This window comes from Crocodylus porosus, unplaced genomic scaffold (assembly GCF_001723895.1).
Source record: "Crocodylus porosus isolate Cpor-Errol unplaced genomic scaffold, CroPor_comp1, whole genome shotgun sequence".
Taxonomy (NCBI): Eukaryota; Metazoa; Chordata; order Crocodylia; family Crocodylidae; genus Crocodylus; species Crocodylus porosus.
The window spans coordinates 45,168,341-45,181,893 of record NW_017728910.1 but is presented as its reverse complement, the minus strand read 5'-3'; the positions used below and the strand labels follow the sequence as shown (position 1 = coordinate 45,181,893).

Here is a 13,553-nt window from a genome sequence, read left to right as displayed (position 1 = left end):
CTGCTTTTCACTAACCAGCCATGAGTCTTGTTTTGCCAAAGCTGAGCATTACTGGAACAAAGGGCTATTACACACAAACAGTAATTGGCTTGGCTACTGTGGTGGTAGTGAGGAGGGTAGTAGCCAAGCATAGTCCAGAGATTTTGTCAGTAAGTGCCAATGTGGTCTGTAGGGGTGTCTGAAAACAGCCATCCCGTCTCCAGCTCCAGGGAGCAGTGAGCCTTAGAGAGTGGCCAGTGTGCAAATAGACTAATTAATGTGCGAAGAACAGGGGTTTTTTTAAACACCTTTGCCTTTTGCTGTGCTTTAAGATGGTTGTTTGGTCACTCAGAAGACAGGGTAGATTTGCACCTTATAGACTAGCTAAATCAGAGATGTCCATTCAGCACTCACCACTGCTATTGCTGCCGTTGGAAGCAGACTCACAGGCACTGGATATATTGCACCTGCTAAGGTAGTTACACTTGATATACAAGGAAATGAAACCCTGAGAATGTGAGAATCACCTGACTCCACCCTGAGAACACAGCAGCTGAGAAGGGGATACTGGGATGGGCCAGGGATGTACTTACCCCAGTTACTCCTGTAAGGTTTTACAGAAGGGGATGAATATGTAACATGCTGGTTTCAGAAGTTCAGAATATAAAGGCCCTTACCTGTTCTGGGTTATATTTGGAGAGGACTCCATCCCCGTGGAACTCTTCCAAGACATCCTTGAGTTTCTTACTAGAATCTAGGAAGAAAGAACCCACAGCAATAAGCACCACAGCACTGCTGATTCAACAGAGGAGGAAACGGACACGATGTCATAAGCTTTCCCAGAAACATTAATTCCTCCACCTAATCACAGGGCAAACAGGTCTAGTAGGTTGCTACAAAGGGTACCATTTACATACCTGCCCACAATGCTTCTTCCTCTGTTGTAGACACCTAGTACTCCGTGATCCATTTAAATGACATTTGCCAGTCACAGAGGATCAGCTCTTAATTTTTTTTAACCTCACTCTATAGCTTCACAATGTGCAGGCAGGGTGAGCTGCTTAGAGCACCACCTGCCTCGCTAACTGCTGACCCAGATGTCTAAGATGAGGAGGCAAAAGATCAATTCTGACTAGTAAACTTTGCCAAAGACTGACCCATTCTGGTAGTCTATAAACTATTCCCCGAAGTCTGCAAGGCCACATGCTCCCTTTTGTGGCATTTCTGCCTGTATGTCTTTTGGTACCATGACAGCTTCTGAACAACCACCTAATGAATTCCAATATCTCAGGAAATGCTGTAGGTGTCAGTAGGTGATGACAACTGCAAAATGGAAAGGGAGAAAATGGGGGACCTCTGAAGACTCCTGGCTCTATGTCCTATAGCCCCAGCCTCAAACAGCACTGCGTTTGTCTGCAGGTTAAAAACCAGGTGGCTGGATCCAGTTACTATCTTTTACTAAGGATGCTCCTGTGTCATCTCTGCCCATCCCCACCATTAGGAGAGTCACAGGAACACAGAAATGGAAGGGGCTTCCTGGTCTATCGACCTCTGTGTTTACAGGCAATCATTTGCTCAGGGAATTTCCCCGCTCAACTGTTTAATCTCTCACCCAAAACCATAAGACACAATACCTAGAACATGGAGGAGACCCATAACATGCCATAGGTAGAAGCAGAAAAGGTGAGGGCACTGCTAGTGCCATGCCTGCCATGACAGAGAAATAGTCGGTCATTCTATGCACCAGGCAGATGCCACCTGGTGACATCTGTTTGTAGACACAAAACATGCGTAAACAGACATCCCTGGCCCTTGTTAATGCCCCAAATGCCCAAAAATGTTAGTGTGAGAAGCCTATTAATAGTTTACGCAGCTTGCATACATGTGCTTCAGGTTGGGGCCAGGCTCCCAGGGCCATCAATCCAGAGGATCATCCCCTGAAGCCCTGGGAGTAGCAGGGCCCCAATCCTACAAAACAGCAGCCCTGGGAAACATCTGGACCTGCCAATCAATCAGCTCAGATGTGCTGCAGACTCAGAAACAACATCTGTTTGTAGTCTGAGCGACTCATCTCCCAGGAGGAAAGAGTGAAGTAGCAAACATGATGGAGGGGGAGATGCGCGTCTCCTGGCATAGGTGGGAAGAGGATGAACCTGGTAGGATGGAAGGGGCCAGTGGAGGATTTACAAATCCCAATGCTTAGGGAAGGGGCTCCTGTAATAGAGGGGTCAGGTACGTGGCACCCAGAGAGCCGAGTGGGAGGATGGTGGAAGGACGGAAACTGCTGCTGGAGATGCCCAGCCTACAGAACCTATACAACACACCAGCAAGCAGGGGCCTTTGGGGCAGATCCTGTCGTACCAACTGTGATCCTATTCCACTCCGCTCAAGTCCATGAACAACTTAATGCAATAGGTGGGGAGTCCTCCTCCTCCTTGCTGTTTTTGCAATGAGGTCTTAAGGCCAAGATAACAGAAACCGATTCTCAGGGATTAGAACAGGGTGGGATAGGATCACACTAGGTCACACACATGCCTAACAGGTGAAATAGGATCCGGCCATAGATGTTTTTGTTTTTTTATCTACTTAGTCATTTATTACTACTGAACCCAGGGGAAAAACACTGCTTCTTTGAGGGTAGCATTGTTTGATTTTTGCTTTTCCTCCTCTTTCTTCCCCCACCTGACCAAGAGTTTTAATGAAAGAAAGAAAGAAGAGAGAATCCGTCAATTTTTCTCCCCAAATTTGTATCCAGCCAAGGCAACACCTGCATTTCAAAGCAGGAGATAAGAGAACCGCTAAAGATCAGGAGGGAATAATACCACCATTACTTAAAAACAGAAGAAGGAAGTTCTTTCAACAGTTTAGAGGTCTCACAACCTACTGGATACATCCACCTGAACACAGTGGGTGCCTTGGACCCAGTCCTAGCTTTCTCCGTGAACCTGACAATGCACTTGACTGTCTTCAGGGATTTACTGTGAGTAAATAAGATATGAAAGAGCCTTGGGTAGGTTGGGGATTTTAAGAGAAGCCTTAAGCTGAAGTTTCCTCTGGTCCAGCATGTTCAAGGATGTGGAAGCAATCTCTATTGGACTGTGGGAGACCGTACATGATGTGCGGCGGCCCCTTCAGTCACAGCTAGGCCTTCTATACTACTACATTTTTTTTCAAATAGCAGTTTCCTGCGGACTCCTATTCTTACAAGTCCTCTCCCTGCCAGAGGGGGAGAAAACTAGAGGGGAAAAACTTCTGCCTGGATACAGAAAAAGGAAAAGCCTAAAGAAATTGCCAGGTGCCCATGAAGGAGAACTGTGCAGCATGGAGATCCCTCCTCAGAACAGAACCCCACAGAGCTGACCCAAGAGTGACCCAAACTTGGGTGCTGAGAAGGGGAAAGGTGATGAGCTTCCTGCTCTGGGTAGTCCAGAGGCATGGAACAGGCTAGCCAGTGCCACTCTTACGCTGCCCCCATCTTGACTTACAGACGCCCCTCTGTTGTGAGCACCAGGAAGCATTAGAGGTACAAGAGGGACCTGGGAGGTCAGGGCTTGAGCACAGAGGGTCACAACGCAGGGGGATCAGGAGCAGACAAGGTGCAAACTGGAGTCAAGAGTCAGGGGATTGGGAGGTAACCAGGGAAAAGTGGAAGCAACCAGCCTGCCTGCTGCCCTGGCTCCTGCCAGGAGATGCTTGTAGCCTTTCCAATCCTTTCCCTTTGCCGAAGGTAGTGTATAATGGCACCCGCCAGGGTGGGGGTCTCAAACATGCACACCCCTGCTGGCTCAGGACTGACCCAAGGCCACAAACCCATTTCCCGGTGGCACCCCTGGTTGGCACTGGCTTCTACCGAGGAAGTGAGCTGGGCAGGGTTTCTACACGTGTCCAGAGGAGAGAGGCCCCACATGCTAGAGCTGCAACAGTATGCATGGCTAGATGCTAGGGGGATGGACTACCTGAACCAGGAAACAGGCCAGGCTCCCTCTCCACACCCCCAGCGGCATGACCACCGCAGGGTGAATGTGATACTGGCTCTGCCACCTCTCCCTTTAGTAATCTTTACAGGCCAACCTTTCCTTTCTGGGCTGGTCCTGCTTTGAGCAGGGCGTTGGACTAGATGTGACCTCCTGAGGTCCCTTCCAACCCTCACTGTCTGTGATTTCAACTATGATTCCTCCCTCCCTCTCTCTGACCAAACCCTGCTCCGTGCCCTCATCTTGCAGGCTACCCCGCCCGGTGCAGGCTCTCCACCACACACCACATCTCTCATACCTGCCCAGCCGCCAGCTGCTAACTTCCTTGCCTTCCTGCTGCCCCTCAGGGAGCGGCCTCATGGGTGCAGTCTGGTGAAGAGACTCCTCCTCAGAGTGGGGACTTACTGCCCCTGTACAAGAGCCTTCCCCTCCCACAGAAAACTAAGGGTAGGATGCTAGAGGCAGCATGTCAGTGATGCTCTTCTTTACATGGGAGAGATCCATCAGAGTCAGCAAGAAGAGGCTGCACCTGTCCCTGGCTATGGGCCTGTGCAGGACTGGAGAAGTTGGCAACCTGGAAAGACCTACCCCAAGTGAAGGGGTCACCATGTGCACAGTGGGACTGCCCTAGACCCAAGCAGAGGGCCAGGGATGACACTCACACAGCAGACAAAGCAGTTTCAGGGGAAGGGGGCATACTGGGCAGACCAAGTGGTGGAGGCAGAAAGCATGCAAGGTAAGCAAGAAGGGGCCTGAGGCACAGGCCAGGTATGTAGAGATCTAGCTAGGGCACCAAGCTAAACAAAAGAAAGCCTGTTCCAAAGGGGCAACAGGGATTACTGCTTAGTGAAGGGGACCAGGGGGGTCATGAGATGCCAAACAGGCAGCCAAACAAAAGAGGCCCGTGGCTAACATACAGATGGTCTGTAAAGCAACATAAAGAAATTTAAAAGCAAAAGTAGGTGCCCTAAAGGTCTGGCCTGTGAAGCAGGAGTGAGGCACTGACAGCCATTACTGAACAATGGAGGAATGGTAAATGGCGAGACTGAAATAATTCTAAGCTACAAATTTCCAAGAAGCACCTTCCCATTGCAGAAAGTGCCACAGGGAAAGACTAGAAGCCCTGGTCTTCCTGCCTTTGCACTGCTGGCATCTGAGGTGGAGGGTTGCCTGACACCCTAAAATGTCAACAGCTCAGCAAAAAGGAATATCCTCTTCTTTAACTGTCTGCCTCTGGCCTTAGCAAGTTTTTCTTCTAGCCCTTCTTTGAGTCTCCTGTAACATAGGAGACCACAGAGAAGGGAACTCTGTACCCAACCAAGAGCTGTCTGGGGGTTTAGGGGAGCAAAGGGAAAGGAATGGGAAATTTAGAGCTATCCTGTTCCAAGTGGGCCCAACCATGCAGGAAGTGTATTTGTTCCCACATGTGGCCCCTCAGGGATCACATCTGCTCAAGATCCACATAGGTCAGTCCACCAGGAAAGGGAAGTTTTGTTTACCTCACTAAAGGGCTCCTGCACCAGAGGCATGACAGCCCAAAAGGACACAGCAGCACTACCTTGATACAGCACTAGCTACCTGTTGGAGAGCAGGCTGAGAGTGGGCTGATTGCCATGCACCTGCTGCCTCACTGAGGAGAGCCTGTAACACCAAGTCAGGAGTTGTGTGCAGGAAGAATGGGCTTGGCACAGTCTGCAGCACTCCCTACTCAGGTCTGCGGTGCTGCAGCCGTGCCTCGAGTGCAGCTTTTTGCTGCTATCTCCTAGCATCAAACTGGTGGGGGTTTTCCACCAGTGAGATGCTAGAGGCAGCATGTCAGGGATGCCCTTCTCTGCATGTGGGAGACCCACCACTAGAGCTATCAGGAGAAGAATGGACCTGTTCCAGCCCACCAAATTAAATATGAACAGCACAGCCTGAATCAAAGCTACCATCTTCCAAATCCATGTCTTGGTAACCATCTATCCCCTGGATCATGGTGTACGCGCAAGAGGTTTATGTGACCATCACACCAAGACGTTCAGCATGTACGCCTAGGCAAGGGTAGGAAGGAGTGCAGGCTGCCCTAGACATACCAACCCCGCTTTAGACCAACGAGACAGAATCCAAAGGCAAGACCGAATCCAGGTGTTCGGTGCCTCGATGGCTGTAGCTTCTGTGAGAGGACAACAGATGAGAACTGCTGCTGACTGCCTGATGCCTCAGCAAGGGCACGTTTCTGTCTGATGTCCCTTAGATTTTCTCCAAACAAAGAGCACCCACATGGCAGTGGAAACTAGGGTTTTGATGTGCCCTATCCTGGCCTCACTGGAAGTTGCAACAGCGTGGCATTTTATCGGAGCTTCCTGCCATGAGTAGCCCCACCACCAGACCCTCCAGTCAGATGCAATTTATGGTCATCTCCAGGACCATGTCGAATTTAGGAAAATGTACAAGAGACTTAAGGAAATAAAAAACAATGCCAAACTTCAATTTAAATATGATGCACTTTAAAGGAGAACTTATGAGAAACACAGTATTTGAATTTTGCATCTATCTGGATTAAGTAGTAAAGGGAGAAAGAAATCTTTCTCTTTTTAACAATACAGGAAAGGTACTGCATACTCACAATGCATCTAGCATTAAAAACCACCAACGTTTATGCTGTTAGTCATTTGTGGAACATAGGACAAGGCCAAATGCGGTCTGGAAAGGCAGACACTACTCACACTTTTGTAAAATATCACTTTCCCCTGTTAGCTCTTGAATAACTCTTGTGCAGATAAAGTTAGTGGCTTTCTTACAACTCATCTCTCTGAGTTCCAGACCATGGGTTTTTTTGCCAAACTTTTATTAATAAAATAAAGATGTTGTATATTTTGGGGGATTTAACAGTACAACCAGCTTGTTATGGTCTGTTATTAAATAAAACACAGGCCTGGATTCAGATGCTGCTATTCCACATACATCATCACCTTTTGACTCTCAGCCATATCTTATGAAGATTTATTTTTTTATGGCCTTTCTTGATGTTTTATTTCTTTATCCTCCTCAAAGTCATGAATCTCATTCTTGATAAGTATGAACTAAAAATATTCTGTTCTTTCTGCTATGACTCCTGCGTGTTCCCCAGTGTATATATTTACTGGAAACTCATCTCCTCTGGCTACAGAAACTTTTGTTTCTTAACCACACTAGCTCTAGGTTGTCAGGCTTGTGTGAGCCTCTGAATTGAAATTCTCCCTCTCCAGAGACAGTTTTATATGCAAGCTGTTGCTTGACTCTTGCCATTTGTCCTTTGAAAAAATGCTGTATATAATTATTGCAAAGACTTGACAGGTACAAACTTCAAAATGAGTAAAACGGCTTAATGAATTTAGGAAAAGCCTACTGGATTGACATGCACGCGAGCTGTTTTGAACCATCTCTTGGTAAACCATTGGGTGTTTTCCTATATCATTCACATTTTTTCAACAGACAGGTACTTTCCATTTGCAGCTAACAGGGCAGCAGGTGGTCTGACTATCACAGGTAAGCTTGCCTTTTAGGAAGCCTAGGCTCAGCCCCATTTGTTTCTGGCTTCCCCTGAATCACGCATACCCAAGAAAAGCACCTTTCTAAGGCATACCCAAGAAGAGCACCTTATCAGCATGGCTGAAAGATCAGGAGAGGGTTGTGTGACTGCAAAGCCTGCTGTCACAAGTGCCATGGAGCCACCAATGTTGAAATGCTCTATAGTGGCCAGGCAATGATGGTCTACTGTCCTACCAAGCTCAGGAAAGGTCTTTGAAGACTATCAAGCCCCAGACCCAGTCTGATGGCTGAACCTATACTACATGCACTATCCCTGTATGGTGGACCTAAAGCCCTGCTACAAGACAGAGCAGAGCAAACCAAGAGAGGCCCAGGAACAAGGGTATAGGGGTATACAGACTCTTCTCCCACTGAAATGGAAGGGCTTATGACTTAACCAGAAGGACCTCTCTGCACTAAGAGCATCTCAGTGGCCTCAGAAACCAAGGACAACTGCTGGCCCAGGGGACACAAAGGACAGGGGACAACTCTGTGTTCTGGGATTAGTTGAGGTTACGCCGTTACATTGCCCCTGAAACTACGAACAACTGTCACACACTGTACTGCATGAAACAAGAGGTGGTACCTCTCCCATAACATAGTTCAGGGATCAGCACACCCCCCTAGCTGATTTGAATCTTCTCTTCTCCCTGAAGGGATGTGAAACCACATATCCTACCTCCCAGGACCCTGGCCTAACCTGAGGTGGGGAAACTTGGTTCAAATTCCTACGCTGAATCACACAGGAAATGGATTTGCAGTCCAGCACGTGTTCTAACCCCTGGGTGATTCTTAATGTCCCGCTGATCTCATCCATGCACAGCTTCCCCCCTCTCCCACAGTGCCAGGGCCTCAAAACAGTCACAAGGTTCAATCTGCCACAGTAGGGAGTAAATCAGTGGGTGGAAACCAAAAGCAAGGGGTAGCTCCCTAGCAGTGATACCCAGCGAGTTCTTCTCAAGGGAGTAGCATTACCACTGTAGCTGTTCCCAAGCTGAACTTCCACTCCCCGCTGCAATGGAAGCAGAATTCGTTTCAGACTCACATTATGTCATCGCTATTGTGGCTATCAAATATATTTGGGAAGGCTTAATCCCCCAAATTTTCTAATGGGAGTTGGGCTTGTGGTTCCAGGAAGGGAGCTTGGAGGGGCTCTCTGGTGCAGCTAACCTGAATTACTCATCTCAGATCCACATAGATTGAAATGCAAAGGGAAGGAACTGCCAGTGCCTAAAAGCAGGAACATCTGTGAGAAGTCTGAAGGGACTAGTGCAAGAATAAGTGCACTAAAGCTACTGTATATGTTGCTGCAAGCACTAGAAACATCCTTCCTTAATCAGTGATGCAGACGCCTAATAATGACGTTAGACTGGCCCCAGAAAGATTTCATCTTGTTGTTCTTGTTTGTCGTGGGGCAGGGAAGAGATTTTCCCAGTCAGCCCCGGTCTCTGGGGCTGAAGGAGCAAGGTTTATGCAAACTTTACATAAGTATAACGCACAGGGCAGTTCTGATGAGTTCTTTGTGATGGACAAAGCTGAGAACGACTCCTGCCAAACAGCAGCAGGCCTCTCCTCACCCTCTACACATGCTGTTGCATCCATGCATGTGGATCGAGTGACCAAAAGCACCTCAGGTCACTACCACTTTTACAAACATAACCTGCCTGACCTGTGACACTCAGGACTGTGACTTGGGACAGGCCAGACCTCAGCCCAAATGTGCTGGAGAACCACAGAGATACACATTCGTTTGCTCCATGGAACGCAGGTTACTGGTAGCACCTATAGGATATACGGTAGCACCTCATAAAACTTCCATGTGCACGTTCCCTGTCTACAGAGGTTCTGTACCATGGGATGGGCTCTGGGTACTGACACCATGAAGAGGAGAACATGAACTGTCTTGCATACAAGATGTGGGTTCAGGAGCACTCACCCTGCCCCCACACAAGCAATCCATGATGATAGTAAAAATGGCAACAGAGCCAAGGAAGAGTCATGGAACTTACAATCAGTGTATTGCTGGAGTTGAGCAAACTCTGTCGGACTGAGGGAGATCCACACACCATCACTCATTTTTCAGGTGAGCCCTTGGGAAGACCAAGTCCACAATAAAGGGGGAATAAAGATCCACGCCAAGGGGTTATCTTTGGAGTTAGGAGCTGTCTGGGTTCATTGCTGTAGTTCCATGTCCACAGTGTCACAGGGAGCAAGGTACATACTTCACATCACCTCCAGGGCTAGTGCTGAGGTCTCTTCTTTCACAGCCATCTTCATGACCATGACATGAGTGATTCCATGAGGACAAACTTCAGAGAAGCCAAGCGATGAACTCTACTTCATTGTCTTCTCTCCTAAAGTTATAAAGACATGCAAGCAAGTCAATCTCTTACAATGCCTGTCTGCTTCCTTCTCAATCACTCAGGCATGGACAGACACGATATTTACCCTGGTGTAATCAGCATGAAACCAGTGTTAAAAAAAAAAGAGTGGACAGATTAGGTAGAGTAACTTTGACCAATCTGGTAAAGAAGTACCTTTGAAAGAGTAAAACTTTATAGGGATACATTAGCCGGTTGAAGATGATATCTGTTCTTACCCATCTGGGCGTAGCCATTAGCTGAGGGCAATACAGTATCATCTTGTCCCTGCTACCTACAGGTGTGGCACAGTAATAGTATCCTACTGCATGCAGCTTACCTTGGAAAAAGCTGCACGTCTGTCCAGTCCTAATCCCAGTGTTATTTACATCAGTGTTCAAAATCAAAGTAAAATACATTGGGGTACATGAGTACTTGAGGGGGTGGTTTAATCAGAGATGATCCTGCCTTGAGCAGGGGGCTGGACTACATGACCTCGTGAGGTCCCTTCCAGCCCTGATCTCCTATGGTGCTACATATTCATCTGTCCATGCCATCAGAGGAATGAGGGCCACACAAGAACTTAATCAAGGCACAAGCAGCCTGTTGCTTAAACACATGTAGTCAGCTGGAACTGAAGCCATTTCAGGCCATCCTGAAGAGTGAAGCAGGAGAACAGCAAAAGGGAACTGGGACAATAAACCCTAAAGAAGGAACCATCTAGTGCAAGCAAGCAAATTCTTGGTTGGATCTGATAAGTAAGTTCAGTATTTTCCAAGGACCTATGTGAATAAAGCAAATACCTTCTACCAAACTTGGTTGTAATTCATGGTTCTCCAGCCAAATCAGAATGAAGGGGTCTTGTTTGCTTGCTCATGGCTTGTTCTCTCATTTTATCTGGATAATGAACACATTAACCTGGACTTACAGTCACTTTGGCCATAAAATTTTAAAAAGGCCTGTGCAAATGCTGAAGTTAATAGGTATTGGTATACATGGGGGTGGAACACTGTAGGTACAGCAGGGATTTCAGCTGCACAGCCAGTTTTATAATGAGGTGCGGAGGCTGACAGCATATGCGAGTGGTGTATGAAGGGATGGCTTATCTGGAGCAGAATGTACAGAATCAAATACCTCCCTAGGGAGGCATGTTTCAGAGTGTGTCAAAACTAAAAGAAAGGTTATGAATGTCATGCAACTAGTGACCACCTGACATGGCAACTTGGTCAAATATAGCAAATTTGGATTCAAGCTTGTACCAGGTTAAGTACCTGAAGGGTGACATTTGAACTGCAGCAAAACACCATGGATATTCTTTAATTTAATTCAGAAACATTTTACATTGATTGAACTGAAGGGTTCCCACTGGTTGAACAACCCCTTAAACCACTGCCACTTTATATACAGACTATGTCAAAGTTGGCTACCACCTTCTGGTATGTTACGAGGGCATCTCAGAAAGGCAATTTCAAAATAAAACCATTTTGCGTGCAATGAGTGGGAAACTACCCAGCAGGGGGAACACTGATGGTGGCACTGTCAAATACACTCATCATTCATGCCTATGGAGAGAGATGATATGGTGCAGTAAACGATCACTGAATACAAAATAGTTCTATTGTGAAATTGCTGCTGCTTTCTGAAGCACTCCCATAGGAAGTCCTGTTCTCACACAGTGCTGTTTAATATAATATTTATTATTTATTTTGATCTTAAAATAACTTAAAAAAAGAAACATGAATCATTATTGCCTCTGTATTTCTGACTAAAGCATATATACATTTTTTGAGACACCCTCTTGTGTCCCAATCCCATCTAGACATTAGCTTTAGCATTGAACTGCACAGTCCAGCCAGCTCTACTGGGCCATACAGCAAAGTGGAATAAGGGGACTGGGATGGGGTGGGGCAAGAAAGAGTCTCCAGAAAAAAATAGACACACTTTAGTCATCAGGAGTATAGACATAGCAACTGACACTGATGCTGTTTGTTACCTTAGAAAGTGAGAAGCATCATTTACAATACATGTTGTTGTAGATGGTCAAAATATCCATCCTCAACAACCAGATGCTCAGAGTGACACACACATCCATATACATCTTTTACTGCAAGACACTTTTTTTTTTTTTTTTGTATTATCGTAATCATAATCAACATTATCATTATTGTCATTATCATCAGCATCATCGTTATTATTTGTTACGAGACACTTCGTATTATTCTGATTTCTCCTCCAACAAAGGCTTTCTGTACTGAATCTCTATCGGGGGAATACCAGGATGTCAGCACTGTATCCAAGGCCCATGAGCACCCTGCAGGTGCCCAGAAATGATTGCTGCATTGATACTGAGGTGACAGAAATGGCTAGTCACCAAGATCAGTGCAGGGTTTATTGGTCATCAGAGTTCCTAGTCCAGCAGGCCACTTGGACAGTAGCCAGTTCAGACTGCCCCAGCAATGGGTCAGACAGAGTGTGGTCATGTCTAGGAGCTGCGGACAACACTAACACCGCTGTCTGGATCCCTCCCACTCTCTAGCCATATACAGAGTCTGGGACCTAATCCTCCTTCCACACTGAAAGATGATTGCCAGTATGAGGAATTTCCTATAACTTAGAAAATGGAAAATACCAGTACAATCTGTAACCTCTCACCAGCAAGAAGTACTGCAGAGCTTCCATTCTGTATATACTTGCGACTTAAATTTCCCAGGGAAAATACAATTTGATCTGAGCAGAAAGGACGGCACTATTAATTAGGGAAGAGGGAGGTCAGGAAGCCTTGAAGCCAAAGACGACCTAAACAAGTGGAAACTCGAAGATCATGCCTTCATCTCTGACCTTGGGAACAGATTCTGAGCTAATAACAGCTTTTATGAACATCTAAATCAAAAAAACAATAACAAAAAAAACGAGGAGGAGGGAAGCGAGACAAACAATAAAGTAGCTCCCAACAGCACAAAGCCCCCAGAAAACTCTCTGCCACAGCAGAAATGTCAGTGACCTCCTGGAGGTGACAGCCCTGCTGACAATCAATGTGCAGATGTGATAACCTGTTAGTTCCTTGGCTTAAACTGATAAACTTGGGGGAGAAAATTTGGGTAACATTGGCTTTCTAAGGTGCATGCAGCAGTCTACAGAGCCATTGTCTAGGAGAGAGGTAAGGATGACCTCAATTTTAGGCCCATGTCCCTGACAGATGCTGAATGTCAAGTTCAGCAAGCCTCATTTTACTAGAGGGCCAAATGGATGCAGTGGGATTTGTGAGACCAGGAGATATTGGGTGTCCCTGTACTAATCTATCTTGATAGAAGCACAGCTGAGAGCATGCCACCCTAGTCCCTTCCCTGGGGGGTGGAACATGCTCACTTCCCCTTCTCTTCTTCATCAGGTGAAGGTAAACTAGCAGTCCAGTTCCTGGGATTCCTGTGAGATATCCCTGGAATCCCATGATTCGGAGGCTACAAGAGATCAACTGAGGGCAGAAAGGCCCTACCCTTCCAGGCCAAAGCTGTCCAAATAGCCAGTGATTCCTTTAAGGGTCTGCTCACTGTGAAAAGTTTAACTGATAAGTGATATCATATCCCCCCATAAGTTAATTTCATAGATTTCATAGACATCAGGGCTGGAAGGGACCTCGGGAGATCATCGAGTCCAGCCCCCTGCCCAAAGGGCAGGAAGTCAGCTGGGG

General features: G+C 46.8%; 1 protein-coding gene across 1 annotated transcript in view; it reads right to left on the bottom strand.

The window, feature by feature from the left end:
• The window catches only part of LOC109308679 (diacylglycerol kinase beta-like), a 125,676-nt gene extending 115,821 nt beyond the window's left edge, over positions 1–9,855 (bottom strand). The window contains exons 1-2 of the mRNA XM_019533116.1: positions 9,515–9,855; positions 657–733 (exon numbers count right to left, since the gene is read on the bottom strand). Of these exons, the coding sequence (XP_019388661.1) occupies positions 657–733; positions 9,515–9,581 (144 nt within the window). The 5' untranslated portion in view covers positions 9,582–9,855. The remainder of the gene's footprint in view (positions 1–656; positions 734–9,514) is intronic.
• Positions 9,856–13,553: the final 3,698 nt, after the last annotated feature.